Genomic DNA, 16,147 nt, shown 5'->3' with positions numbered 1-16,147 from the left:
TAACTTGATCCTCTTAATAATTTAAACATAAAAAGAAAATGATCATATAGAGAGAGAACAACAATATACATGATCCCACTTATTTATATATATATATATATATATAGAGAGAGAGAGAGAGAGAAAGCAACAATAATACATAATCCCACTTCCAAGTTGGTAGTGGAATCCACATGTTTGCTGACTAGATATGAATTAGAAGTTGATAGTGGAATTCACATGTCTGTTGACTTATTATGAATTAGAAGTTGATATTGGAATTCACATGTTTACTCATTAAATATGAGGACCAGATTAGGAGAACCCAAGATCACGTCCTCATGGTCAGGTCTATGACCGTATTTATGAAGTCAAAGAGAAATTTCTTTGCATGTAAGAATGATATATAAACCTAAGGGGTAGGAGTTGGTGATTAACGAATTTGATACGAGTCATAAATTTGGATGCCTGAGTTCGATTCCCATTAAGACACTATGAGTCACTCATACATGAGTGTTTAGTGTTCTTCATACTTTCAGTGAAAGTTGAATGGTTCTCATTCAACCCCAGTATGACTTGATCTATGCGTTGTGGGTTAGCAAAAAAAAAGAATGACATAAAAATTGAGAATTTGTCAAAATTTTTTTTTTTCGAAACAAATGGGAGGTTCCCAAAGACAAGAACTCTCCACTTATCATCCCTCTTACCACTCATTCTTAATTTTGTATCAAATAATCTTCAACGGCTTGGTTGTAGGGTTCTAAGTATCAATACCAGATTGGCAGCTGAATGTATCAATATCATCAAGGCTATTACTGACACCTGACTGATCTTGGATCAGATATTGCTATCGAATCAAGGGTAAAAATCGAAAAATGAAAAATGAGGGTAAAACCGATCGATCTAAATTGATACAGATCAATCCAGATTGATATCGTATTAATATCAACAGAAAGCATAACGATCCCATCCCAAGATTTATATCACTAATGGTTATTCAAACATAACAACATGGTAATCTTCTTCTCCTTTACGATAATTGAAAATTTCAGCATCAACATCTAAAGCTCTGGCACATTTATTCTATACTCTCAAATTCCATATTAAATCTTGAAAAATGTGGCATAATCGTTGATTAGATTTTTTCTCTCTTGAAAACATAGTAAAAACACAAACTATAATAATTAGGATCGAGTTTCCCAGTGCCAATGCACACAGTGAATGGGCCCTTTAGGAATGTACAATAGGGGAGATTTGGGGGAGTGATGGGATCACATCTTGACCATCCCATCATTCAGCCAGTGGAACTAGAAAACTTTTTTCCTAATAATTATATACTTTAGTCGATGGGCTAGTCTTTTATAAATATTTGGAATAACGTTATTAAAAATTTTATTATTCATTGAATCTTGCACAAAAATGATGGAGAAGGTTTCCTAAAACACCATCACATGGGTTCATGGGTGCACTAGAAAAAGCATCAGTATGATAAGATTTTTGTCTTTCTAGAGGGTTAGGATAGTCATTTCAACCCCCATATTATATCGAGATGTGGGGGCCACATTGCCTTTTAGGTTTCTTTTTTTCTTTTATGAGAGAAAACCAAGATAGGCAATAGAGATGTTAAAAAAAAAAAATGACAAATGAATGCTCCTTGATGACATGGCCCTACACCAGACATAAAAGAAGGGTGAAAGGTGCCCAAAATCCACCCAGGCTATGTTTGGCAGTTAAGAGAAGAAAAAAATAGAAAAGAAAAAAAGTACAAATTTTGAATTTCAAATTTCTTCGTTTAAGAAAGAATCAAGAGAAGATTCATTTTTGAATTTCAAAATTCACCTTGAGAATTGTGAAATTTTCTTTTATTAAAAAAAACTTACTAAAAACACATGAAAACATAAAAAAATACAAAACTTTTCTTTTCTTTAATAATAGCCTAACATCTATAGATTTTTTTTTTATTTTCTTACCATCTCATTTTCTTTTCTTCTCTTTTTCAGAATCTTTTTCGTTTCATTTCTTTATTTTTTTTTATCCCATGGCTACCAAAACAGCCTTGATGAATCATTTCTGTCAAATTTTCTTTTCTCCTCGGTCTTCCTATATGGGGACATTATGATTTTCCCCAAATGCCATTTAGGCTGGAGTCTCATGTGTTGAATATGCTTTTATAAAATCTGCAATGCAATTGGAGGTTGTGAACATCAGTTAGGAATTTGACCGTTAAAACACGGCCAAGATGAGGAACAAAATCTACTTTACATAGGAACGAGCTAGGAAAATATTAATAATCAGGGTAATGCAGCGTCACATCATTTATTTAATTGTTTTTTTTTATTATTATTATTTTTTATGAGAACATAAAGATCTAATAGGATTACGTTAAACAAGTTCATACATATAGCTTAGGGGATTACGGGTGACAGTAGTAGTAGGCGCGCAATAACTTACATATGACACTCACGCATCGTCTGGCCGAAATTTAAAGCACACTTGTTTAATTGTTTTATATACAGCTAAGAGTAAAGAGAGAGTACTAACGGGACATGAGAGGGGGCTAGGGGATTGTAGAAGAGTTCCTATAGTCGGGTCATCGCTCCATACTTTCTCGATCATCGAATCCAGTTGTTTGGCTTTGCTTATCCCATGAAGGAGAGCCCTCGCGCTAGCTTCGCTGTGGTTTCCTGTTGACACATAGTTAGCCATAAGTGAGACAATTATTATTGTGAAATATGCAATATGCCCAGCCAATCTCATTATGGGAATCTGATTTATGAGGAGTATATTAAAATGTATTTATTATGGTGCTGATCTGGTGATTAGTGCCCTCCTGGGTGTAGAGGGGTGAATAGGTGGGGGGAAGTGGTTAAATCTGGTTGGGTCCAATTGGTAATATTATGTATTATTTCATTGGGATTTGGTGTGTTGTTGCCAAGAACCACTTTGTTTCTAAGATTCCGTATAAAATAGCACCCTGTGATGAAGGAATTAAAGATGATTTTCTTATCAGAACGGTTGAGAGTGTTGGTATTGAACCAGAACATGATTAGGGAATATAAAGATGTGACGGATGTGGGTAAGTTATCCATTCGAAGTCCCGTTGGGCATGCTGCCTAGATTCTCTTGGTGAAATCGCATGATGAGAAGAGATGCCACACAGATTCAGTTTGTTGATGACATAAGTCACACGTTGGATCGATTGTCATCCAGTGTTGCAGATGATCCTTAGTTGGGATTCCTCCTTGTATCATTCTCTAGAGGAAGAGTTTGAACTTCGGATGGATGCTCGGTCTCCAAAAGAATCGCCACCATTGTGAGCATAGAGAAGAGCGATTGCACCTGTTGGAGTTCTCATTACGATTAGTAATAAAACCATTGGTAAGGAATTTACTTGCCAACTTAACTGTTACTTTCCCCGAAGGGGAAAGGGGGCACCACTAGGAATCTGCTGTTGCCTTTGAAATGGGGATACAGATAATGTATGGTAGAATCGAATGTGGTATTAGGTCTGCAAGGAGTTTGGTGTTCTAGGTTCAGTTGGATATGGTCTCATGGACAGATAACTGTTGGGAAGTGGATTGAGAAGGAGGGGGGGGGGGTTCTGGGTGCTGTGGGATCCAAGGGTCCAACCAAAAGGTTGTGTTCCTTCCGTTTCTGATTTTTTTAATGACCATTTTTTTTAGGGTAGGTAGAACACTTACCAAGCTGTTCTATAAACCGATGAACCTCTAGAGTTGAGTGTTTTGAGGTGGAAGACCGACCTATTATAAAAGTATTTAGACTTAAGCACCAGGGCCCACAAAGTTGTGTCCTCCGAGATGAGTCGCTAGCCGAGTTTTAGGAGCAATCATTTGTTTTGAGTTTCCGTGTTACTTAGTCCTAACCCTCCTTGGGCTTTTGGAGAACATCATTTTGGTTTGAAGGGAACTTAATTCACTTCCAAATTTTTTTTTCCTTTATCCTTTTAAAATCATGATTGACAGTGATCACGATCCCTGTTCATACACGATCAAATTAAGAAAGTGGTTTGAAAAATGATGCTGACCCTCAATCTTGTGGGAAAAAAAAAGCCTTTTTAATTATTGGGCCATCCAATAAACTATTGTATCGAGGGGATGTATTTTCGAATTTGTTTAACTGTTAGATGGCTAATTGAACACTAATTGGGTGACCCAATAATTAAAGAAGAGTCAGATCTAATTCCTATTGATTACCCCAATTTGAATTAAAATCATTTAGGTCAAATCGACCTATAGAAAGAAACTTGACTACCATCGGAATTGGAATCAAGTTATTGATATCCAATAACAGTTAAGGAAATAGAATCTGAAGGATAAATAGAGGGTATATTCCACCTCTGCACCTAAAATTCTATTTCAGCTGCTACGCAGGACCCGAATCGGAGAGGTTAAGCGGGTTCCTTATGGACTATGATGGCAAGGGTGACCTTAAACACCGGCTGGCCCGACAAGTCCAAGCCAGTGCCAGAAGAGACGGGAGTACCCAAGCCGTGTACATGCAGTACCGAGATACGTGTGTGGACTGCTGTGTGGTCCATCTTTCCACTTACTGAGCTAGTGAGCTCATCCCACGTGTGCACCTCTTTTAGATGATTTTGCAGGTCATCAACCAGATGAGCACGGGTCGGGCCCCACGGTTGAGTTCCCTGAAGATGACTGGTGGGTCCCTGAGGAGTTAGAGCACGATACTGATTGCTCGTGTGAGAGTTGTGCTGCGGGACCGCAGTTCTGATACCGAGCTGAGCTCCACTTTTGATGCCGAGCTGAACTCTACCTTTTGATACTGAGCTGGGCTCAACCTTTGATATCGAGCTGAGCTCTAAGCCTTGATACCGAGCTGAGCTGTACACTCTGATTTTTTATGATTCCTTTTGTGTACTTGATATGTGAATTGTACTCTTATTATGTAAATAACATGCCTTTAGGCCCACATGTATTTTACTATTGTATCACAATTCGAGTATCAAGTATTATGAGAATATTCACAGGTAAACCAAGTCTTCCGCTGAACTGATGAGATCTTTCTTAGTTGTGTGTATGCTGTTGTGGAATACTGTATCAGATGATCCTGACAGGTTTGGAAACCGGTGTTAACCCGGTCACTGGCCCGATTCTGTGTGAACGGGGTGTGACACAAGTTGTCCCCTTAAACTCTCCAATGTGATGTCACAGTCACCATGAAATTAATTTTTATCCTAAAGAGATATATTTGTACTCATAATGGTTAATTAACAAATTTTCATTAGTTTCATCCTATTAATAATTCAAGAATAACATTTATTAGCTTCTCCTTTCTTTGCATGATGAAGCCTTTGGCTTTTCATATCAAAATTTTCTTCCCACTAAAAAAAAAATTTAAATTCATGTATAATATCTAAATTCTTAATATTTGAACTGGGGATAGTAATTATATCAATGGGATTTGAATAATAGGTAGTGGTATATCCTCTTCAAATTCACTCAATTTACATCTCGGGAGGATTTTGGTTTAAATAATTTAAATTTCAAACCCGTTAAATAATGTTGGGAATTTGGAATTGAGCCAAATTAATGCATATGGTTGGCTTAAGATGAGCACATGTACCTCTCAACCACCCTTAGCAATTAACATGGTACTAATTACATGATAAAGAACTTTTTCTTGTAATTGATTATAAATATCATAAATAATCTTAACTTAATTAATATTTTGGATCTATAAAGGGAATAAATTAATAGTTGATCAACATATATAAATTTTTTTTTATTGCTATAATGGATCTCTTTGATCTAACTTTTGAATTTAGTCATGAATCCTTGATAAAAATAAGGGGAAAAAGATTTTTGTGGCACCGGTTCAAAATCGAAACTGCAAGTCCCTATTTGAGATATTGTAATTTTTCTCTTGAGAATTGTCCTAACATTATGAACATCAGTGCATTAGAGGAAATTAAAAAAACCATATATAAATTAATAATTATAGGAAAAATGAAACTTAAAAAACAGCATAGCCTTTGCCCTTAGACACAGTGGAAAGAGGGAGGTGAAATAACTAACCCACCACCTCATAAAAGGAAAAAAGCTAATTTGTATTAGTGCTTTCATTACTCACCATGCTGGTGCAGAGGCCACACATACTTCCTTTAGACAACCCTCTCTCATACATATATTTAATAAAACGCTGAATCAATCCGAAACATAATAAGATATTTTCCTTCAACTTAGTGCAGTGGGGCCAGGAGTCGTTCTCTATCACTTATTATCAAATCCCAATCCAATCTTGACTTAAAACGTGGACCCAGGAGGAGTCAAGATCTCCAAGTTGTGGGCCCGTGACAGCAGTATGCATATGGGAATTGGCAAGTGTGAACCACAGTGCACAGCAGAAAGGACACAGAGATTCACTCCAGTTTTTCATGTTTTAAGATAGCACTTTTGGTTTACGTTCACTTGGATTAGAATTAACAAATATGTTTACAATCTAATTAATAATCCTGCTTCAACCAAGCCTAGCTACTAAATGCAACTGCCAAATTAAATAAGCCTTCTTTAAGGGTTTGATTACTTTATTGCCACATGGTAGTTGTGGTCAAGTGTATGTTGAGAGTCATGTGTAATATATGCAATATTTGAGTTTTTACCTTAAATTACTGCTTGCTTGTGTGCTTGGTCTCGAGCTTTCTTGGTTCACTGAAGCAAGAATTTTCCAAAAACCTTGCCCTATTGTTTCACAAATATGAGATTAACGAGGTATCAAGATTGGGTGATTAATGATACCAATATTGATCGTTCAATCCGATATTGATCAGTACTTGAGAACTTAGTACTGAGAATGGAATCGGTGAAAGCTAATATCAATTTAGTACACTTGATTTTGATTTTAAAATTTTTATTTAGACTCTTTTACCCTTTATCTGTATTAATTCACCCATATAATATTGATCAAGGATTATAATTAATCTAGACCAAAACCAACCAATTGAATTCCTCAAACCATGATACCAATTAGGGGTGAAACAGGGTCGGGTTTCTTAAAACCCTGACCCAACCCTAGGTCCCCAAACTCAACCCAACCCTACAGGACTCAGGGTGCGGCCGGGTTGGTTCGGGTTGACCCTCGTTGGTCTTCTTAGTGGAATCATATTCTCAATTTTTATTTCAATTCCAATTCTATTTTTTCAAACCACTCCGTTAACTTCAAAATCTATAAAAACATGGACCATAACTGACCCTCTACCCCTTAAATTCCTCAAAGTGTTGGCATGTGCAGTCTAAAGAGAAATGGTCATTTATACTAATGAAGATCTCTTGTCAGTTTTTTCAAAAGCACTGGAAAGTTTCCTTGTCCTGTTTTAGCTACTTTCTTCATTCGGACAACAGGATGCAATGACATTATGGATTGAGTTAAATCTTGGCTAATGGCTACAATGAAAGTCCATGTTGAGAATTGTCCCCAAATCCCCAAATGGGCCAATCCCAATCCAAAATATTAGGTATACACCTTGAGGACCTGAGCCCTAAGACCAAGTGATGTAACATAACAACATGTACATTAAAAAATCTGAAATTTAAGAAAATTATTGAAGCAAATGGTTTTTAATTAAAACCCTAAAATAAATTATTCCATTAAACTATGTGGAATATGATATTTTATCATTCTTTCATGGAGATTCCATGTGCCCCTATTTTTTCATGTGGCTCTTTTTTTTTAATCTTCTCAACCAACAGTCAATATATTAAGACATAATCTAATCATTCATCTTAATCTCCTCCCTTGGCTAGGAGAGACCTTCATTCTACAAAGCACAATACTAATCAAGGTTAGACTCAAGATAAGTTAGGTTCGGGTTGGGTTTTCTATGCCTCAACCCAGGCCCAGCCCAACCCCACACAAGGTTGGATCGGATTGGCCCTCATAGTTGGATTAAATAGGATTCGAGCTTAGAATGGATAAATTTGGATTGTCAAGGCTAAACTTATACCCCTAGTACCGACACCCAACCTGAATCATAGAGCAATCAAACCAGCTGGTATAAGTGTGGGAACCACAGCGCATGCGTAGAAGGACAATAAGTGTGAAAAGAAAACAGAAGAAATTGATGGGAGAATTGAAATAAAGTGTAAGTGCGGAGATGCATGGAAGAAAAAGCAAAAAACAAAAGAAGGAAAACGTGTGGATCCCATTGTCTCCCTCATAAAGCAAGAAAGTTTCTCTTTCTCAATTATTTCTTTCTCACATACACTGTACACACACTCTTTTTTTTTTTTTCATTTTTCTTTTTAATAAAAATAAAAATCCTTTCATGACCGACATTATTGGAAGAGAGATTGATTGATCATTTGTCATGTGACACGCCTTCGCCTTACATCACTTGTAAGGGAAATCCGATCTACTGCTTCTTCCCTCTCTCTGTCTAATTTCTGGTTCGGTTGTTAACCTCTCCTTGCTTTACATCTTTTTGTTTCCTTGAAAGAAGACTCTCTCCCTCTGTGTGTGTGTGAAAGAAGAAGAAGAAGATGTCAGGTGTGGGACAGCGTTTTAGAGGGCCATCCTTCCTTCAGGGGGCGTTGGATAGGTTTTCCTCTCCGGAGTTACGGGACTTCATTCGCCGATGGAAGATAAACTTGGAGGAAGTGGAGTCACTGAAGCGGACGTCAGCGAAGATTCATTACTTATCTGATGACGCTGAAGTGAAGCAGTTCACCAATGATGCTGTCAAACTTTGGCTCAATCACCTCAAACAATTCTTCTATGATGCCGAAGACATCCTCGATGACTATGCCACTGAAATTCTACGCCTTAAATTGGAATCTAACTCTCATCACCAAACCCAACAACAGGTACGTACCCAACATTCCATCTTTCGATCTCCTTTTATTTTTGGGTTATATTTCTGGTTGAAACCCCCCTGTTCCTCTCACTCCAGCTCCAAGTGAAAGTAGCATTATTTCCTTTTTTTTTTTTTTTTTTTCAAGTCTGATGGTACAGAATCTGCGGATAAGGACATCAATGAAACTTCAGAAGGCATTGATCAGCCTAAGGTTTTTAACATGGCCGAAGAGCTGCAAGGAATTAAAAGGTTTGGATCAAAAGTGAGGGATATACACGAGAAGTTAAAAAGTGTAGAACAAAAAGGTGCTGCTCTAGGATTAATGAACTCGAGCATCGGATCTGGGTCCTCAAGGCCATTCCGTGAAAGGCCACAGACAAGTTCTTTGGTGAATAGTACTAATGTTTTTGGCCGAGACGAAGATAAGTGGAAGATTGTTGACTGGTTGTTATCAGCCCCAATGACTATGATAATAGTTTCTCGGTGCTGCCCATCGTGGGCATGGGTGGACTTGGCAAGACCACCCTTGCTCAACTTGTTTACAACGATGAGAAAGTTGACAAGTATTTTCAGCTCAAAGCTTGGGTCTGCATATCGGAAGACTTTGATGTCATGAGATTAACTAAAGAAATTCACGATTCAGCCACTAAGTCACCATCCCCTCCTTCTAATTCATTGGATGTGTTACAGGTGAAACTTAAAGAAGTTTTGAGCAACAAAAGATTCTTATTGGTTTTGGATGATATGTGGAACGAGGATTCTGAGAAATGGGATGCCTTAAAGACTCCTTTTGCATTCGGTAAACTAGGAAGCAAGATATTGGTCACGACTCGGAGCAAAGGCATTGCATCGATGGTGCGCACTGCAGAGAATGATCATCATCTAAAAGTTTTGTCAAACGAGGCTTGTTTTGAACTGGTCAGAAGGCACGCTTTTAAAGAAGGAGATTCAACCAAAGCAAATCAAAAGATGAAAGTATTTGGAGAAGAAATTGTGAAAAAATGTAAGAGTTTACCTTTGGCTATAAAGACACTTGCCAGCCTCTTGAAAGATAAAAAGGAAAACAGTGAGTGGAAAGATATTCTGGAGAATGAAATATGGGATTTAAAAGAGGGTAAGATCCTACCGTCACTCATGTTGAGCTATCATCATCTTCCACCACTTTTGAAGAGATGCTTTGCATATTGTGCTTTGTTTCCCAAAGACTATGTATTTGGCAAGATTGAATTAGTTATGTTGTGGATGGCGGAAGGTATTGTTCAATCAAAACCAAAAGGAAAAAACGAGTGGAAGATATAGGGGGTGCGTACGGTCGCCTCGCTTCACCGCTTGTCTCCTGAGCGTAAGTCCAAGAGTTTGTGAAAGGAGCTTGTTACTGGTTGCCGCGAACACTCTCGACCGCAACGCCTAAGGTTCAGGTAAGATCTCCATTTTTTCTGGTTCAACTGCTTAAATGTGCAATCCAAAGACCAGAAAATAAATTAGAGAAATTGTTATTTCTGTGTTTCATACCGTTTTCTCATTGATCGACAGGTGAGAGTTTTTCAGGTTCTGAGGAACCGAAGACCACAAAACAAAATGTTTATTTTGGGTGGATCCTTGATCGATGCTTATGGTATGAGGCATGTTCCCTCTCTGTTCTTCAATTTTACATTTTGAACTGAATTGGACCCTAACCAACCATTTTTGTTCTCTATGTAATATGTAGGTCAAGGAAGAGCCTTTAGAACTTGTGGGAATTCTTTTGAAAGTGGTACATGCGGAGAAGGAGGGGTCCTTTGAACTCCTAGGTGAAAATAGAAAAGTCACGAATGAATAGGATTTTGTGTTGGAGCTTTCAAAAGGGAAGCCCTGCTCTTTCAGCACAGATGGGTGATACATGGAGAATTGTATGCTAAATCTCTGGACATTGGAAAATTTATTTTGTTTGTAATTTGTTATTGATATTGATATTTGGTGTAGGTTACTGGAGCCACTGTCCAAATGCAGAGGAAGTCAAGCAGGCTTTTGGACTCTGCAGGACAATTCAACCTCGAAGATAAAGCTTAATCCAGATCAAAATGTCAGTTCTATTTTTGTGTTACTAGAAACTTTATAGAATCCAGATAAATCAAACTTAGCTGACTGAGTTTAAAGTTGCCCACCTGGCTGCTACTATTATTACAGAAAAAATATAAATGCATTTTTACATTTGGGTATCTGTCTTTTTTTCCTAAAATGCTTACTATGCATGAGGACCAAGATCTGAATATCTAATGAAAAACCACCAAGCTGGTCCAGAGGTACTCTCAATCCTTAGAATCTTTAGTAGTGCCAGCACAATTCATGGAGAGGAATCAATACTTAAACCAAAGCGGCGAAGTCTTGGAATCTCTTTCTTTGTTCTCATATCATAAAATTTTCATCTATTCCACACCCCCTCCACATGCCCCTTGTGGTTACTCATGCATCTCTTCTTAATTGCAGAAAAGTCCACTCTTCCGAAAATGGGAAACTGTAATTTCACAAGTCTTCAATCTCTCACCATTGGCGGATATCCTGCTCCCATGTCCATTCCGAAGACCATTCTTCCCACCAACCTTAGGTATTTTGCATCAATGATTGCCCACTTCTTGGATCCCTACACAATGGACTCTCTGACCTAACCTCTCTTAAATATTTGAAGATCCAGAATTGTCCAATGCTAGAAAAACGGTGCCTAGAGAAGGAAGGGGAAGAGTGATCCAAGGTTTCTCAAATCCCTGAAGTAACAATAGATAGCCAAATTCAATAAGGCCCAACCACTTTAAGTGAGGTAATTTTCTTCTACAGAATTGTATGATTTCTGTTGTTCTTTATGTTATGCCATGTTTATTAATTTAATTTCTCTTCGGGGGATGACGAGATATGAAGAGCATGATTCAATGACACTACAGACATACAGGGCAGATCATTATTATTATGGGATTTTTTATGGATGGAATGCTCATCAACCATGCAGGCATGGCTGCGTCAAGTGGATGTCAGAGGTAGACCACATCCTCCCCCTCTGCTTACACTTGAAATTTATTTCTGATTTTTTACAGATAATGTGCTAGAATCTCTGCCACAGGGATATGTAAAGTCTCTGCCTTGGCCTAGACTCTAAAAATGTGCTACAAAAGTGTAAGAGATCAAATGTTCATGGTTGTCTATTACAGTCAGTCCCTGTAGTGGGAGATCTTTCCTTCACTGCATATTAAGATGCTCTTCTAAACCTCTATATATGCTTATTTAGAGTTAGCTTCATAGTGTATGCATAGAGTACTAGTAGCTTCTCAGGCATTAAAAGCTGGGCCAATGATATGTGTCTGAACTACAATTCAATGGAGCAAGATGGCTGCTATATCAAAATCAGCATCAGCAGTTGTGGGAAGTTGATGTGCTACAACCAACAATCTGAGAGGGAGACAATTACAACAATTATGTTCCGTGACATAACTCTGTTTTTGGTTACTACTCCTCGGCTGATGATGCGTTTTGGATCATAGGGAAAATGACAATGACATAAGATCCGCTTTGGAATCAAACACAGGGGATGAACCCATGTCTCTGTCTGACTTATCATCTAGCTTCAAGTGGTGCTTCCAGACTATAAATCATACCAAGAACAATGGCCACGTCCAAAGTTCTTGCAAGTCTGAGGGTTTATTTGGTGCTGAAGCCATTCCATTATGTGGTGGCAGGAAGTGAAATTTGTGGATATTCAATGTCTAATTCTAGTAGATCCTTCTTCCTCGGGTATTCCTTGTTACTAGACTAAATTGGCAGCTTTTTATAACTTATGAGTGGTTTTCAGTTGGAGATTCTCTGATATGACTGCACTTGGTCAGGTAATTTTTTCTTTTGGTCTTTCAACTGTAGGAGTTTTGAGCATCAAGAGGATTTAACTATCTGTTGTAATCGGGGATTATGATATTGGCTTTTCCACCATCATTTGATTGGAAGGACAAATTTTGGTTTCCTGGGTAACTTCTTTTGGAATTTTGTCCATAATATTTGGAAGGTTCATTGATTAGCAGGATACTGTAGATCCCTGGTGTTGGGCTCAGGGTCTATAATTCTGAGTGTTTCAATCCTACCTTGCCTAGGAAATGGTGGCAGGGAGCCAGAATGCTAATTGAATTTGTGAACTGTATAAAATCTTTATCAAGTTAATTACAATGGGAATATAAAATCATAAATTATTTGTTCACTTGAAAAAAAAAGTGAGTGGTATCATTGTTCCCATTCTCAATTTAAGTGTACTGTGTGCATGATGCACCTTGATTTTAGTGAAGCAGACTTGCAGATTTGCTTCCAACAAATGTAGTTACAGTAGCAAACAGAGTGGCGAAAAATTGCATGATTGGCTTCATTTGGTTCTTTGATTTTTATTTTTTATTTTTTAATTAATCCGTTGACTTAAAACTTCCAAGAGGATCAAAAAGACCAAGGGTTTTCACACAGGAATTGTATTACTCACTCTTGTTCCAATTTTTCAGGTTATACATGGTTAAGCATAACAATTAGTGCCTAGTGGGCACTTCAGAAAGCACTGGCAGAATTCTGTCGAGACCTGGTTTAACTATCCTGCTCACAAGAATAGAAGACGTCCTCATAAGTACCTCCATCAGGTTGTCCTTGTTTCTATATTCTGATATTCTTTTACTGATTGCAGTTTTAATCCTTCATTGTGCTTATTCTGGCAACATTGAAAAGATGCCCATTTGCCAATGTTTGCTGGCTAACCCCTCCTACTCCACCCCCAAAACAAAAACCACCTTTTCACTTTGGATTGTGTTTACTTTCTAGAACCTTTATGCTATCTAGTTTCAATTTCCACTCTAGTCTACTTCTATTTGATAAAATTTATAATTTCCATCAGCTGGCAAAGGATCCAGTTACTATGACAGTTGCCAAAATTGGCATTTCTGCTATGATAAAATTGGATTTAAATATCAGAAAACCCACAAATAGCTCCCCTTCATGCAGCAGTGACTGAAGCAAGGGACATTCTCCTTAGCATTACTCTGTAGCTAGACTTTAGAAATCTGGATCTTTTTTTAATGAGAAAACCCCATATCTGTTCTAGCTTCTTATTTTTCAGTCAATCTAACTACATTCTACTGCGTGATTCTTGTAGACTGTACGATACCCAGTGAAGCATCCTGAGATATTTGAAAAGTTTGGATATCTCCATCTAGAGGGGTCCTCTTCTTTGGGCCTCAACAAATGTGGTAAAACCCTTCTTGCAAAGGCAATTGCTAGTGAGTGCCAACCCAACTTCATCAGTGTGCAAGTTAACAGAGTTTCTCATCAAGTGGTTCTTGTAAAGTGAGGTCAATATGCAAGAGCTATTTGACAAGGCAGGCCAGTCAGCCCCATGTGGTCTTTTCTTTGATGAACTTGGTCTGATTGCGATTAAGGTACTATGTCCCATAACTCCGTTGGCTATTTTGGCGCAAGTAATTGTTAATTTAACTTTCCTAATCCTTTCTACAAGGGTGTGAACATTGTCAAAGTTCGTTTTGAAGAGTTCCGGCCAGCTTCTCTTTATTGTTATGTAACAACATGATGTGGCTCAGCAAGACTCACTCACCTAGTAGCCTGAGTTAAACTTGGGATAAGACCAATTCAGAGGCTTCTGGTTAGTCTTACGTTGTTATTTGTATTTTTCGTTGTAGTTTGTCTCATATCTGGAGGAAACTAGGACAAATATTATGTTTATGAATTATGTTATCACTTATGCTTCACAAATTGCTTTCGTTCTAATATCAATATTTTGCTTTGGCCTTTTACCTTTGAGGATGACAGGTTATTGAGATAGGGAGGCGAAAGAGAGAGAACTTGATTCTAATTGGCACAGATCATACTGATGGAGGCTTTTATCGTGGATCGATTATATTGTTATAGTTTTGGGAACGAAGTTTCCATAGCAATACATTTAGCAGCAGTTTTTGGGCTTTTGAGATGGTAATTTCTGTTGCAAAAAATCTTATTTTGTTGTAGTGATCCCTTTATATTTGGTTAACATGTTGAGCAACTCTACGTGGGGTACAGTCTTTCTTCTTTGTTAAGATTTTATTTTCTGTTATAATTTAAAATAACCTTGTTTAGATTTTGGATTTTTAATAAAATGTTGATTTGGAATTATAGGTAGTTGTTCTATGTGAAATTGTGACTTGTTTTATTTTATTCATTAAAAAAATGGAAAGGATGGGGAAAGAGCTCTACCATTTGATAATGTTTGAAAAAACATAAAAACATTTGTCATAAGAAACATTGTTAGGATTTGAGAATGCCATTGTTTTAAATTTTGTATTGCAATTTTTGTTTTTGAAACAAAAAGGGGTTTGTTTTTTAAAACAGAATATATATATATATATTGTTATCAACATATATAATTTCTTGCACAGAATTTTTCTTAAGCCATAATGAAGGGGAATTTCTTGACGGTAGGACTTCAGATGAACAGAGGAGGGTATGAGGAACATGCTAAAACCCTCTCTCTCTCTCTCTCTCTCTATGTGTGTGGGCCCGCGCTCATTGGGCCACCTTGTGCCGTTGTGCATGTGTTGAGCCCAAATGAGTTAAGTATGGCTGTGCATGTGTTGAGCCCAAATTAGTTAAGTATGGGCGCTGAGATCCTAACCTAAGGTTAGACCAATGTGGGCTTAAATTAACCACAAATAACCCTTGAGTTGGATTAGAGTGAGTTCCAGGAATCAATTGATCCTAACCTAAGGTTAGGCTAAGGTGGGCTTAAAGTGACCAAAAATAACCCTTGTGTTGGATTAGAGTGAGTTCAAGGAATCAATATTCAACTACGTGGTTACCAAACATATTTTTATGTAACCATGAAAACAGTTTGACTTGTATATATTGGCACTTTGTGGTCTATTCTAAGCAACAAGTTACTTAGGCTGGGCAGAAGCTTCATTATATGCCATGGACTGTATCTGATGAATCTAGAGCTAACTCTCCCAATACCAAATTAATCCTTATTACTACCTGCTTCCTTATCTCTGTCAACTCTGCCAACGTTTTTGCTTCTCCTTAACGATCCTCATCTATCACGTTTTTTTTTTTTGGGTGAGCGAAAAACCAAACATTCAAAAACCATAAAATTAAATGGTTTAGATAATTATTGTTTGATCAGCTCACTAGCCCGAATCGGAATGGGGGTTAATTAAGCCTAATTTTCAAAATTGCTCTTTTAAATCAGTCATTAATGTACTAAGATTTTATTTTTGTCCATTTTTAAATAACAAAATCAAGAAAACTTACTTCTTATGGCAAGATCTATAAGACTTTGAATAATAAATAATAATAATAATA

General features: G+C 37.4%; 2 protein-coding genes and 1 long non-coding RNA gene across 7 annotated transcripts; all 3 read left to right on the top strand.

Moving 5' to 3' along the window:
• The first annotated feature begins 8,287 nt into the window (after positions 1 to 8,287).
• On the top strand, positions 8,288 to 10,084 carry LOC122070992 (putative disease resistance RPP13-like protein 1). Its single transcript, XM_042635255.1, has 2 exons — positions 8,288 to 8,819; positions 8,955 to 10,084. Exons 1-2 carry the CDS (start codon positions 8,496 to 8,498, stop codon positions 9,423 to 9,425), a joined length of 795 nt encoding a protein of 264 aa, XP_042491189.1. The 5' UTR covers positions 8,288 to 8,495; the 3' UTR covers positions 9,426 to 10,084.
• On the top strand, positions 9,554 to 10,108 carry LOC122070974 (putative disease resistance protein RGA3). Its single transcript, XM_042635233.1, has one exon. The coding sequence runs from the start codon at positions 9,554 to 9,556 to the stop codon at positions 10,106 to 10,108; it is 555 nt and encodes a 184-aa protein (XP_042491167.1).
• Positions 10,109 to 10,117: 9 nt separating this feature from the next.
• LOC122071005 lies at positions 10,118 to 14,962 on the top strand. 5 transcript variants are annotated; one of them, XR_006138035.1, is made up of 11 exons: positions 10,124 to 10,227; positions 10,343 to 10,424; positions 10,518 to 10,698; positions 10,772 to 10,871; positions 11,276 to 11,393; positions 11,475 to 11,603; positions 11,702 to 11,817; positions 13,312 to 13,443; positions 13,953 to 14,235; positions 14,313 to 14,456; positions 14,624 to 14,962. It is a non-coding gene; the product is annotated as an uncharacterized LOC122071005 (long non-coding RNA). The 5 variants fall into 5 exon arrangements; XR_006138033.1 differs by having other exon boundaries at positions 10,118 to 10,227; positions 13,953 to 14,456; XR_006138037.1 differs by having other exon boundaries at positions 10,518 to 10,681; positions 13,953 to 14,456.
• Positions 14,963 to 16,147: the final 1,185 nt, after the last annotated feature.

The sequence above is a fragment of the Macadamia integrifolia genome, unplaced genomic scaffold (assembly GCF_013358625.1).
Source record: "Macadamia integrifolia cultivar HAES 741 unplaced genomic scaffold, SCU_Mint_v3 scaffold_170A, whole genome shotgun sequence".
Taxonomy (NCBI): Eukaryota; Viridiplantae; Streptophyta; class Magnoliopsida; order Proteales; family Proteaceae; genus Macadamia; species Macadamia integrifolia.
This window is presented reverse-complemented; position numbering and strand designations above follow the sequence as displayed.

Coding starts and splice junctions, on each gene's coding strand:
- LOC122070992 (XM_042635255.1), top strand. CDS start 8,496: ATGTCAGGTGTGGGACAGCGTTTTAGAGGGCCATCCTTCCTTCAGGGG. Junction 8,820..8,954: donor ATCACCAAACCCAACAACAG/GTACGTACCCAA, acceptor TTTTTTTTCAAG/TCTGATGGTACAGAATCTGC.
- LOC122070974 (XM_042635233.1), top strand. CDS start 9,554: ATGTGGAACGAGGATTCTGAGAAATGGGATGCCTTAAAGACTCCTTTT.